This window comes from Zalophus californianus, chromosome 2 (assembly GCF_009762305.2).
Source record: "Zalophus californianus isolate mZalCal1 chromosome 2, mZalCal1.pri.v2, whole genome shotgun sequence".
NCBI classification, from domain to species: Eukaryota; Metazoa; Chordata; class Mammalia; order Carnivora; family Otariidae; genus Zalophus; species Zalophus californianus.
This window is the reverse complement of record NC_045596.1, coordinates 154,727,949-154,740,706: the sequence shown is the minus strand read 5'-3', so window position 1 is coordinate 154,740,706 and position 12,758 is coordinate 154,727,949. Positions and strand designations below refer to the sequence as shown.

The following is a 12,758-nucleotide window of genomic DNA, read 5'->3' as shown; positions in this document are numbered from 1 at the left end:
GCAGAGGGAGTCAATTTATGCCAGGGAATGTGTTTGCAAGTGGGGAGGTGATGAGGGTGAACTAAAAGAAGTGCCATCAGCACTCTCCAATCTTTCCTGAGATGGGAGACTGAGCAGCTTCCACTCAAGAGACTTGAGGGCAGCAGACTACCCACTGGACCAGAGTTCAATTAAGGAATATGGTGCCAGGGTATTTTGCAAGGACTCTGATGACATAGGCTAGTTTGTCTAGGACATCCTGTGTACCAGGAAGGCACCCTGGACAACCTTGAAGATCAGCACTGGAAGGAAACACAGTGCAGTGTGGACAGGAGAGTAAAGATGAGAACTGATGATCAGAGTCTTGCATTTGGGGTGGACAGCGGATAACAATAGGAGGTGAGGCTTGGCAGACTGGCTGGTGCAGGTGGAGATGTCAGATGACCCTAAGGCCTGAAGAAACTCATGACCCTGGTAAAAAACCAAAAACCAAAAACCAAAGAATTTGCCTTCAGCAGTGGGCTATGTAATCTTGGAGGCCTCAGTGTCCAAGGGTCAGGACTGGAGACAGAGTAGGTGTAAGGTGAGGCCAATTTTTTAAGAGGTTTTTGCTCAAGTGATTGGGAGACGGTGTTGGGCCTCCCTCAGGACACTCATCTTGTAATAGGCCGATCTGCACTGTGTACAGCTCAGGGAGGAATCCTCCCCCATTTCTCTGTAGAAAAGTGGAAGAGAAACAATTTTGAGAAGGCCAATGGGAAGAGGAACTTTTCTCCTACACATCTGCAAGGTAAAAAAATGACTTCATCCAAAAGATGCAGTATTTTACCTCTAGGTGATTTCACTCTTGGCAGAATAGACGTGCTGAATTTATCTGTACAGTAACTTGCCCAAGAAAATGAGTTGGAGGTCTCTGAGGGAACAGGCCTCCATCTGTTGTTTCTATGTATTTTAAAAGGGAAATCGATGATGGGTGGACTGCGCTTTCTTTCATCCCTGGAGACAAAGCTCAAGTCCTCTAATCCCAGCATTTTGCTCTCAGGTTTTCCTATCTAGAAGAGTTCAGACCTTCTGGCTTTGGTTTGATTTTCTAACCTTACCTATCAATTTTTCTTTTTTTTTTTTTGTAATGAAACTCCTTCAAGCAATAGCTAATACAGAATCAAAATACATGAAATGAAAAACCTCAGCATTTTATTAGCATGTTATTTATTTAATAACTTCACATTTATAACATTTTACTTTGTATACTGTCAGTAACTGAGAACAATGAGGCCATTTTCATGAATACAAAAAAAAACCATGAAAGGGTGTACTGGACATTTTGGTTGAACAGTATTGAAAAATTATAACACAGAAATGATCACAAATGGTACCTTCTAAAAAATGCTTTTCTTACAATCTCAGGATATTCGTCCGTTAAAATTATCCACAATCGGGGGCGCCTGGGTAGCTCAGTCGTTAAGCGTCTGCCTTCGGCCCAGGTCATGATCCCAGGGTCCTGGGATCGAGTCCCACATCGGGCTCCCTGTTCAGCAGGAAGCCTGCTTCTCCCTCTCTCACTCCCCCTGCTTGTGTTCCTGCTCTCACTATCTCTCTCTCTGTCAAACAAATAAATAAAATCTTAAAAAAAATTATCCACAATCGGAAAGAATAATTTATCGTTTCCAAGTCCAATCACTAACAACAGTCCAGCTGCTGGCGTATTTATCACAAAGATAACAGACAGCAAGCACTCAAATGGACCAGAGGAGCTAAAATGGTTTCTGATGCAATGTTGTCCCAACTTGACTGACAGATTATATATTTACTTGTTATAGCACCACTGTTAGAACAATAAAGAGAGCATGCACTGAACATTCAGTAAGTATCATGAAAATCATGAGTCTTAAGTACTGAAGGCTTTCTATGTTCCGGGCATCATGCTAAGTGATTCAAAGGCATTACGTCATTCGAGCCCAACAACAACTCTATTCTATTCTGTTCCCATTTTCCCAACGAGGAAACTGATGTTTAGAGAAGTGTGCTGTATACAAAAAGCTACCATGATGCTATATACCAACTAGCATTTAACCGAATGGTGCTCATTTATGCTCCACGAGCACGCATTACATCACAGGGCATGCATGAACATGATTTAAACACCTGTGAGATGCCATTAACTTCTTTAATCTTTGAACAATTAAGTTCAGATATGTGCTCAGATATCACAAGGGAACGTTACTTCTGAGGTCTGCACAAAACGAGTCCATCTGGAAACATAAGTGAGCCTGTGGGTGAATGCCAATGTGTGAACATTTGGGTATCGATCGCCACACTTGAATCTACCTGTTTTTCAGTAGAGATGAGGAGTTTAAAATACATTTTAAAGATGGAACGGCTGAAAGATCTCTGCAGAGCTGCGGAGCACACCTTGAAAAATCAGGATTGTAGTGGTGGGAGGATTAGCAAGAGTCCTAAAGTTCCGGACTTCTATCTCCGCTCTGCCACTTGTTAGCATTTCTATATTGAGGAGACCACTTAGCTCATCTGAGCTTCATCTTCTCTTTCAAAAAGGGCAACATGATACCCTGTTGGGGTTGCTGTGTACATTAAATGAGATATGTGTAAAACACCTGGGACGTAATAGACCCTCAGTAAACACGAGCTCCATTCCTCTCCTCTGTCCCCTTTGTCACCACTAAAATCTTCTCTGACCAAAACGGTCTGCTCGCTAAATCCAATCCTCCCTCTCTAGCATGCCTTCCCATAATGCCCACTCTTTCTCGAAGGTGTCTGGCACACTGTAGATCTCTTGAAAGTAGCGATTAGGCTGAGTCATCTGTGTCTTGAGGATCTGACCCAGTGCCTGGAACTGACCATCTGACACCTAGAGGAAAAGTGGAGGACTGCATCCCAAATAAAGAAAGAAGAAACATAGCGGAGGTGGTTGTATTCATTCGGCAATGGCGCTTCTGCTGGTGTTGTGACTTAGTTACACATGAGGTTATTGGCTTCTCCCATGCCGAGGTCACATCCTCAGGGAGGCGGTAAGCTCCCTGAGAGCACCGCCCATGCTCCTAGGTTTAGGATCCTTACCTCCTTGACCAGCACCTCACACTGCTAGGTACTCAGAGAGAAGGTGCTGACTTGAGAAAGGAAATCACCTGACAAGTCCAAGAGCTTAAATTTTTAAATAAATTACAAAAGATATATATAATATATATATATATATATATATATATTTTTTTTTTTTCCCCCTCACATCATTTCTTTTATCGTAGGGGTAAACTTTGGTCTATTTGGGAGACCTGAAGTACCTCAGCTTCCTTCAGGCTTCCCATCTCATATTTGGAATTTAATCCGGTGTGTGTTCATCGTCTATGGAGGGTCCAAGCAACTCTCGGATAATTTTTTCCGAGAAAGAAGCAGCAAACCTGGCCCGAAAGCCTCGATTTCAGTTGTGTACATTTAACCACAAGAAGAGCCACGCGGTCTCAGCTGGATAAAGCGAATGTCCCTAGGTGCACTGGCTGTGGCTCCTGCGCGGAGCTGGTTTTTAGTCATCTGCCTCGTGATCCCAGGGGCCATAGCCATCCCCTTCACCGGGCTCTTTTTTTTTTTTTTTTTTTTTAAAGATTTTATTTATTTATTTGAGAGAGAGAGAAAGTGAGAGAGAGCACGAGAGGGGAGAGGGTCAGAGGGAGAAGCAGACTCCCCGCCGAGCAGGGAGCCCGACGCGGGACTCGATCCCGGGACTCCAGGATCATGACCTGAGCCGAAGGCAGTCGCTTAACCAACTGAGCCACCCAGGCGCCCCATCGGGCTCTTCAATATTGCCGTTTTCAAAAGAGGCCTCTTCCTCCCGGATTACCTTCATTAGCTCAGGAAAGCTGGGAGGCGGGCCCTGATCCTTCAGCTCCCTCAGCCTGCACCACAGCACCTCGCTAAGGCTGCCCCCCGCCAGCACCTGTTCTAGGCGGGCCTGATCTGCGATATTCCTGGGGATGGCTCGTTTCTCCACGGCTCGCCGGAGCAGGGTTTCTAACCGCAACACATAGGCTGAGACCTTCTCCCCTCCTCCTGATAGGTCTTCAGGTACTTCACCTGGGAGGTCCTTCGGCTCTCGAGGCTTCCAAACACTTGCTTAAATGCCTCCAAGCACTCTTCCACGCTGACGGCCGCGTCGTCCGCCTGCACTACATGCATGAGGTCCAGGGCGGGGCCGCGCAGGCTTTCCATCGACCACCGTTTCTTTTCTGCCTCTGCTACCCGCCACTCTCTGACGATCTCAGTGGCTTGTTCCAACCAGATTTCAAAGGGCTCTTCCTCGGGGGCGGGCACGGCACTCCCCGAGAACACTCTCAGTTTCCGGTATCTCATGGGCAGCAGAGGCTGAGGGGCTTGCGCTATCGCCTGCCCCAGCCAATGAGCCAGTAACTCTGGCGATACGCAGGGCACGGCGGCCGGAGACACTCCCTCATGCCCGAGGGCTTGGAACATCCCCGCGACTGTCAGCCCCCCTTTTTACAGAAAGACGTTCAGTCGTTCAAGAAATTCGGTGTCCTGGTTAGGGGTCTTAAAGATCACCTCCCAGATCCCCCCCCTTTCCCTGAACCTCATTGGGTATCACCGAGACATCAATATCCTCCATGAGCTCTAATAAGACCGCATTGGCATTCTCCTGCTTCCTGAATATTTTGCCAAGCAGTCTATACCTGCCCAGAGCCTTCAAAGTCTCCTGGAGAACTTCCTGACTCTCAGCCTCATCACAATCCACTGGTATCCCCATAACCATCAGTGATTTCTGTTCATCCACACTCATGATCCTGCACCAGTCCTCCAACAGTGCCACAGCCACCTTCCGAGTATTTGCTCGCTCTAACTCTACGGCTGCCGATTAGTTTGTGGTGCAGATACGCTGCCTTAGGACTCAGAATATCCTGCGTGAGCTCCTGAACTTCTACTCCACCCCTGAATGGGTCCTAGGCCACTCCCACAGCAGTCCCAAGGTCTTCTGGACCAATAACCCTTACTTGCCCAGTGGCAAGAACTCAGCACTTCCAGTTATGTCTCTAGACCTGACCCAAGGTGGCCAGTCGGTATCTCGGTGCTGACAGTGCCATTCCCCGTGGCTCTGCAGTCCGGGGTCTGCCGTTGCTCTCTCCCGGATGCTAGCAGCCACGTGGTGCTGTTGACCCTTCTCCGAGTGGAGTGACCGAGGCACCTGTAAGAGCTGTTTCTGCCGCTCTCCCAGTCTTTGCCGCCTCGCCTCACCTCTCCTCTCGCTAGTCATGGGGAAAGGCCTCCACTCTGCACCCCTGCATCCCGAGCTCCCTGAGAGATGTGTCCCAGCAGGGTGACCTGGGACTCCTAGTGAAACAATGGTCAGTTTTACCACACAGCCCTCTCCTTCCCGGGGAGCATTGCACTTTGGTTCATGATGCAAGTGGGGGTAGGCCGGGGGTTCTGTCTCTCATTGGATTTGCATCTGCCCCACTCTGTCAGACCTCTTTTTTGCTTAGAGTGACTTTTTTTTTTTCTTTTAGGGACCCTCCTGCAATCTGGCTTCCCCACCATTTGCTCATCAGTCATGCCAATTAATGTCTGAGCCCCAGTTGAGGACAGGACTCGAGATTTTCCCCACATGAAGAACGAAATCAGATGTGGCTAGATACCTGTGTATGTGTTCCAGTTGTTCCGTGAGAGTCACGAGCTTATTTAGTCAGCTTCTAGAAAAGGAAGATGTCACCCAACTCCACACAATGGTGTGTCTGGGTCTGTCTTAGCTCCAGCCAAGCCAAGCTGCCCTGTTACACATAAATAACAATAATATATATTTATGGCTTTGATGATAGCCAATGATGACTGTTAATGCACTTATTTAAAAAAATGACAATCCTTTACAATTAAATCTACTAAACAAATGGAGTTGCTGCATTTCTTTGATTAAAAAACACAATTAGAGATCACTCAAACATTTAAATCAATATAGGTATAATAATTTAACTTAAATACTATACTCTAGGCATAACAATTTAGTATAGGTTTAACAATATTTTTAAAGATTTAATTTATTTATTTGAGAGACAGAAAGAGCAAGTGAGAGAGAGAGAGCACAAGCAGGGGCAGAGGGAGAGGGAGAAGCAGACTCCCCACTGAGCCAGGGAGCCCGACGCAGGGCTTGATCCCAGGACCTTGGGATCATGACCTGAGCCGAAGGCAGATGCTTAGGCAACTGAGCCACCCAGGCACCCCTAGGTTTAACAATTAAAAAAAGAACTCTCAGAACCAAGTAAGTTACACTTGGAATTATGAATTCTCTTTTGTTATGTGCGGGCAGGCTTTGCAAATGCACAACTAGGTGTTTCTTTTGCTATGAATGTTAAAAATGCTTCATAACACTTAAGCTTGAATGGGTCATTGGAGGAAAAAAGAAAAACAGGAAGCCCATCTGTGGAGAGTGGTGGAGACTGGAGGATGTAGAAAGGGAAGCGTTTCTAAACGTCTCCCAGTTACTGTCATGCGGTGTGTGTTAAGGGGCTACGAATATTCTTCCGTAGGCCTAAAACATCCCCAGCAGTCCAAATGGGTTCCATATGCCACAGATGTCAGCCCGTAGCTACGGTGGCACCTGCTCTCACTGCAGGCACATTTTCCAAGTCCTTCTGGAAGGTGCAGAAGGCATGGCTTGTGCCAGAGGGCCAGGAGGGCAAAATGTCAGATCCGACCTTCAGCCAGTAGCCCCAGGGACCTGAGCCCAGTGGCTTCTCCATGCCACACTTTCCCTCCTAAGATAAGGGGGTAACCTTCTTCTCATAATATTTAGAGGAAACAGGAGATGTAAAAAGGCACTGAATGCCCAGGAAGAAACATCTCCAAGGTCTACATAATAATGGCCATGCAGAGGTTAGGCTACCTTTGGCTGGCTGCTTCTTCCAAAGGTGATCTCTACCTGCAATGGAAGTATTTGGACATGAAAAAAAAAAGTAAAAATCTTGTATTTTCTCATGTAAAGATGGGACAAGTTGGAAAAGGAATCAGATTTTCAGCTGTAATGGTTGGATCATTTAGCTAGATAGTGAGTGACCTTGGCCAAAGCCCCTCAGTCTCTCTAAATCTCAGTTTCCTGCTCTGGAAATAGGTGATGATAAAAGCACTCATCTCACGGGCTCGCTCTGGGTAGGAAATGATGTAATTCGTGTGGAAGCACTTTATTCAAAGGGGAAGCACATCTGGTTCAAAGTCCAAATGCCTGCCTCCGGTTCTCTGGGCCTCCCTGGCCCTCCCCTCTCCTCTCGCAGTTCTCAGCTGGGTCCTCTTTCCCACCTGTCATGGTGGGCTCGTCTTCAAACTGTGACTGGTTGTCCTCCAAATTTAACTCCATTCCCCAAACTGTCCCTCACAACGGGGGTGGGGGGAGGAGGGTATCCGAACTTAATCCTTCCAGGGGCAAGGGCTGACAATGGGAATGGATCCTTGGTCACGCTGTCCTGCGCGACGGTCTTGCGGTATACAGCTTCTCCTAGCCCAAACCCACCCTGGTTACCGAGCATGCCCAGATCTCCGTCTCCAGCCGCCAAAGGATGGGCATCGTTCCCGCAGGATTTTGCCACTATGGAAAGAGGGACGGGGCTGTAATCGACCAGAGGAAGGGATTGACGCATGGAAAAGACATGGGGACAGGAATAAGCAATGAAGGACTCTCAGAGACCGCGTTACCGGCACAAATCAAAATGCTCGTTATCTGCCCACCAACCCAGTAGCTGTGGCTGATAGAGCCGCACATACACACCAAGTCCCACACACCTTTCCCCGGCGTGGCCTCACACAATTCAAGGCACAGTCACAGACTGCACCCCATCCCCTACCCCACCACTGGACTCGCGCGCACGCACTTTACATCCCAGGCACTCGGCGTTTCGCAACCTGGGAAACCCCGCGGCTCTGGCGCAGTGCGCAACGGGGGCGGGGGATTGGGGCGGGGCACTCTGGGTGCGGAGAAAGGCTGGGGACTTGGGGAGTGGGCTTCAATCTGCGTATTACCCTCTGTTTTGGCAAGGAAGGAGGGGCGGAAGATACCAAATCGAGACATTCTCCTAGGCCCTTCTTAGAGGTGCAGTGGCGCAGTTACGGCACACGACGCCTTCGGGCAATAGAACAGGTCTCTACCCACTCTTACTACAAGTTGCCGTTCGGCGCCAGAATTTGCAGACTGCACTTTCTGCTACACTCCCACGGCGCGTAGACCTATGTCTTTATCCACACTTCTCCCTTGCCTTTGCTACGTCCCTCTGCATTTCTCCCCGCCATGCTAGGCGCCCCCTACCACGGTGGGTGCAGTGAGTGAGAACCTTTTCGTTTCAATCTCTGCGTAGCCTACCAAGGCCCTTGCGTAACAAGGTTTCGTATCCCATGCCTCGTAAGGCCCCCACTTCTCCATATGGTCTGCCCCTTCCCCTCCTCCCGGGTGTCCAGGCGTCAGTCGGTTCGTCCCTCTTTCCCCATACATCAGCTCACACCCTGGGTAAGGGGGAGGGAGCCCTCTCTCCCGCGGGCCCTTGTCCCTGGCCCACCTCTGCAATGCGGTGGGGGAGAGGCTCCTGGGCCAGGCAGGTGGGGGAGAGGGGCGCAGAGGCCAGGGGCTGCGCCCTCCGGTCTTCGCCCCTGCGTGCCCTGCACCATACTTACCGTGGCGCGGAGAGCGGTCAGCAGGCCCTGTGCTCCGCATCCATTAGCGGGTGGTCTGGCCGCTTCACTTCCGGAGCGCGGGGCTCTGGGCGGCCCGGCCCTCCCCTCCCTCCCCTGCGCCCGGCTCCCCTCCCCTGCGCCGCGCCCCGCCCCCGCCCCGCCCGCGCCTCCCTCCTCCCGCCGCTGCCAGTAACTGGCAGCCTCTCTGCTCCCGCTGCCGCAGCGGCCGCCCTCCCAGACCCAACTTTGCTGCTCGCGGGAGCTGGCGCGGCGGCGGGGGGCGTGGGCAGGGAGGGGAGAAAGCGGGGTCAGAGGGAGGGACCGGGAGGGGTGGGTCGCTTGCTCGCCAGCCCTCCTTCCTTTCTGTACACCTTGCGGTAGGCAGAGAGCGGCAGCCTCGGCAGCAACCAGGGGGTTTGTGCACTGAGAGGCCGATTTAGGGACCGGCAGACGGACGGACGGAGAGGACCCTCCCCGAGCTCCCGCGCCATGGCCGAGAGGAAGCAATCCGGGAAGCCGGCAGAGGACGAAGAAGTCCCTGCCTTTTTTAAAAACCTGGGCTCAGGCAGCCCCAAGCCCCGGCAGAAATTCTGTGGCATGTTCTGCCCGGTGGAAGGGTCCTCCGAGAACAAGACCATCGACTTCGACTCGTTGTCTGTGGGCCGGGGCTCGGGGCAGGTGGTGGCTCAGCAGCGGGACGTCGCCCACTTGGGCCCGGACCCGCAGCCGCCGTACTCCCGGCAGGGCCGGCGCGCCGGCGGGGAGCCATCTGTTGAATCGAGCCGGAAGGTGGAGATCCGGCGGGCCTCGGGCAAGGAAGCCCTGCAGAACATCTACGACCAGGTTGGTATGGGGGTGGAGGGGGGTGTTTGAGACGCAGGACCAGATGCAGGGTCGCCCCTCCCTCGCCCCCCTTCCAGCTCGGTGGAGAACCGAGGATCCCAGCGGGTCCAACGTCCTGCCTTGCTTGAATATTGCATCCTCAAATCTGTACATGCACCCCACCCTACTTGCCCCTTCTACGTACAGGGTGCGGAGAGGCTCGGGCTCGGCGGTGGGCGGCTACGCGCCCACAAAGACTGCCCGCGCCTCCCTGGGCCTGGGAGGTGGGGGGTGGGGGTAACGGATGAACCGATCCCCGTTTGGGGGTCGTATGGTGGTGTGGGGGAGGGTTGAACCGATTCCATTCTTCTTAAATCCTTCCGGGCGGCTTCCGATTGCAGTTGTGGCTGGGTGCCCCACCCTTTTTTGATGCATCTCGGAGCGTGCAGTGGAGGGTTCGCGTGCAGGCCCGAAGGCTCCCCGGGGTTCGGGAGGGGCGGGGGTTTCGACAGCCGCTCCCCGCCGCGCCCTGCGCGCTCTCCCACGATACCTTCTCCCGAGCCCTCGGCGCTCGCGTCCGGAGCTCGGAGGCCAGGACCATGGTCAGCGCCTCCGCGGACCGCCTGGGAGGATCTCCTCGCCCTACTCCTGTTCGCCGCGTGAAACGAGGGAGGCTGTGGAGTCACCCAAGGAACCCGAGACGCTCCAAATAGCCCATGTGGAGAACAAAGTTCCACTAAGTATATCAGCAAGGGCTTCCCAGAGTGCTCCCCCTGCCACTATTTGGGAGGTGCTTTGGGGATGGAGACTTAGTGGATTATGTTAAAAGGGTGAAAAGAAAAGAAAAGGGGAAAATCCCTCACATTTTGAATAGATTGTCAAAGAGGGACTAGACCCCCTATACCTTGTTAATGGAGAAACAAAGAAGGCCAATTTGGCAAACCTTGATTTTAGAAAATTTTTCTTATCTCTGGCCCTTGTGGACGGCGTGCATTTTAAGTGCGGTAGTCTTCTCACACATTTTTTTTTCTTTATCAGGGTGACCTTCATACTTGTGCATTTTTTTCCACATCCTTAATTTCTCAACCGATGAATTACAGTGTGAAATGTTTTAACAGTTGTTTGCTGTTTCTCTCCCATGCCCATTGGTGAAGAAGAGAAATCAGTCAATGATTGATTATTGAATACCTATTGTGTGCCTTGCCTTGTGGGGCAGGGAGAAGGTTAGCTATAAAAAGTTCAAGGTGATTTCTTCTTAAGGGGCGTTCAGAGTAGTTGGGAGTGGTCTATACCTATTCCTTGAGTGAGTCCACCAACATTTATTTAGTATTCAGGGTGTGTGCTTACGGTGAACGCATGGAGAACAATTAAAGAGTTGGTGATAATGGCCGGAACACGTTACCGTTTCCTGACACAGCATAGAGTTTTGCAGCTTTTGACTTTTATTGCACCAATTCTAGGAAAGATAAACCATTTACTGTCATTTTCAAAAGGTGGGGCAATTAATTACTTAATTGGTTCCTCCTCCCCCAGGTCTTGTCCTCTGATTTATTCATATGGGGGGTACCTGATATCCGTATTTCACTGAGTCAACCCGAAGAACTTAATCCAGAAAACTCACCTGAATTCAAGTGATCAGACAACCGAAGCAAAAGTTTTAAATAATGTAACTAATATTGAAACATGAGGGAGTGTGAAATACTTTCCCACATGAATACATTGGATGAGGGCCAAACCATGATCATACAACATCATGGTTGTGTGAGTATCCTCATCTTTAACAAGTTGTGCTGGTAATCCTAATATCCTAAAGGGAGCAGAAAAATGCCTTGAGATAAGGAAGGGATTATTTTTAAAATGGCAGATCAGGGGACAGAGTTTGAGAATGGCAACCCCGGTAATAATGGCAGTGAATTAAAACTCAGGTTTGAAAGGCAAAGTTTCATTGGGTTGAATAATAAATACATCTCTTTTCCTGTCCATTTGGAAGCTTAGCTGTTTGATCATCAGCTTCTTGTTTGAGCACTCCCTGATTTTTTTAAAAGATTTTATTTATTTATTTGACATAGAGAGAGATAGCGAGAGCAGGAACACAAGCAGGGGGAGTGGGAGAGGGAGAGGCAGACTTCCTGCCGAGCAGGGAGCCCGATGCGGGACTCTATCCCAGGACCCTGGGATCATGACCTGAGCTGAAGGCAGATGCTTAACGACGGAGCCACCCAGGTGCCCCGAACACTCCCTGATTTTAATAGACGTTTGAAATTGTAAACCTAGGGTGCATAGAGGGGGAGATTTGAAGAGGAAATACCCAACCAGAACCCCAGCCACTTTTAGCCTCCGTAACACCCACATATGCTTTAGTTGCCCAGTTATTAGCAACAGAGGATGAATCTGCTTGGTTTTTCTGCAGCCTTCCCTGAATTTTCATTCAGTCTTGCCTTATCACATAAGGGCTGTTCCTATGGGATTGGTTTCATTCATGACTAAGAGCACTTACTGGGATCAGTACTTACAGTGGTTGAATATTTCATGTCTATACAAGACATGAAACAGTATTTGGGGTGTGTGTGTGTGTGTGTGTGTGTGTGTGTGTGTGTGTGTGTGTGTATAACTGGTGATTTTCAAAAGCACAGTTGGGCCCACCATTTTGATTGACTTGAGTAGCCATCACTTAATTTTCAGCTAATGAGCAATGTGACTGCCAGCATCTCAGTGCATTCCTGTCTGAAGCCTTGGGACAGAGAGAGGAGGAGAACTAGAGTGAGTGGGCCCTGGGGCCCCTGATTCGCACCACTTTCCTCCCCTGAATCTGTATTTATAGGTATTGTTAATGTATGGTTGGTCAGAAGTGGCTTTGTCCACCTGTTGCAGGGGGTCTGCTGTTCCTCTAGCAAGGCTTTGGGAAAGGAGGGAACAGGCTTCCTCAACCCAGATGCCATGTGGCTTGTGGGACATGGGTGTCTGCATTTGCATTTACAGGTGCTAGCAGGTAATCACCAGAAAAAGATGGGTGTGGCTTGGGCTGGGATGTTAGGTTTTGGTGAAGGGAAAGAGCCAGTGTAGTGAATATGAATGAGGAAAGCTACCTCTTTACTCTTTTCCTTGGTGTCCTTGGCGAGGTCCACTTTGGGCTGCATCTGTGAAGGACGCTGAGCCTCTTGGAAGAGAGAGCAGAAGGGCAGTATTATTGGCCTAATTCCTCCTTGCCACTGCCTCCTCCCTCAGCCTCCTCCCTTCCTCTTAGGAATTCCCTCTATTCTACCTCAGACACAGTTTAGCCAGGGAAG

At 50.1% G+C, this 12,758-nt stretch overlaps 2 protein-coding genes across 2 annotated transcripts in view; one reads left to right on the top strand and one right to left on the bottom strand.

Moving 5' to 3' along the window:
* Positions 1 to 228: 228 nt before the first annotated feature.
* Positions 229 to 4,858, bottom strand: PNMA2 (PNMA family member 2; the record flags this gene model as incomplete). The annotated part of the gene is given in 4 exon segments (XM_035726358.1): positions 229 to 281; positions 3,736 to 4,038; positions 4,041 to 4,563; positions 4,565 to 4,858. Coding segments are annotated over 4 exon segments (1,173 nt in total), but the record flags the coding sequence as incomplete, so codon positions are not given.
* Positions 4,859 to 8,982: 4,124 nt separating this feature from the next.
* Positions 8,983 to 12,758, top strand: part of DPYSL2 (dihydropyrimidinase like 2) — a 124,645-nt gene continuing 120,869 nt past the window's right edge. Inside the window, exon 1 of the mRNA XM_027598882.2 lies at positions 8,983 to 9,492. Coding sequence (XP_027454683.1) covers positions 9,139 to 9,492 — 354 coding nt within the window. The 5' untranslated portion in view covers positions 8,983 to 9,138. The remainder of the gene's footprint in view (positions 9,493 to 12,758) is intronic.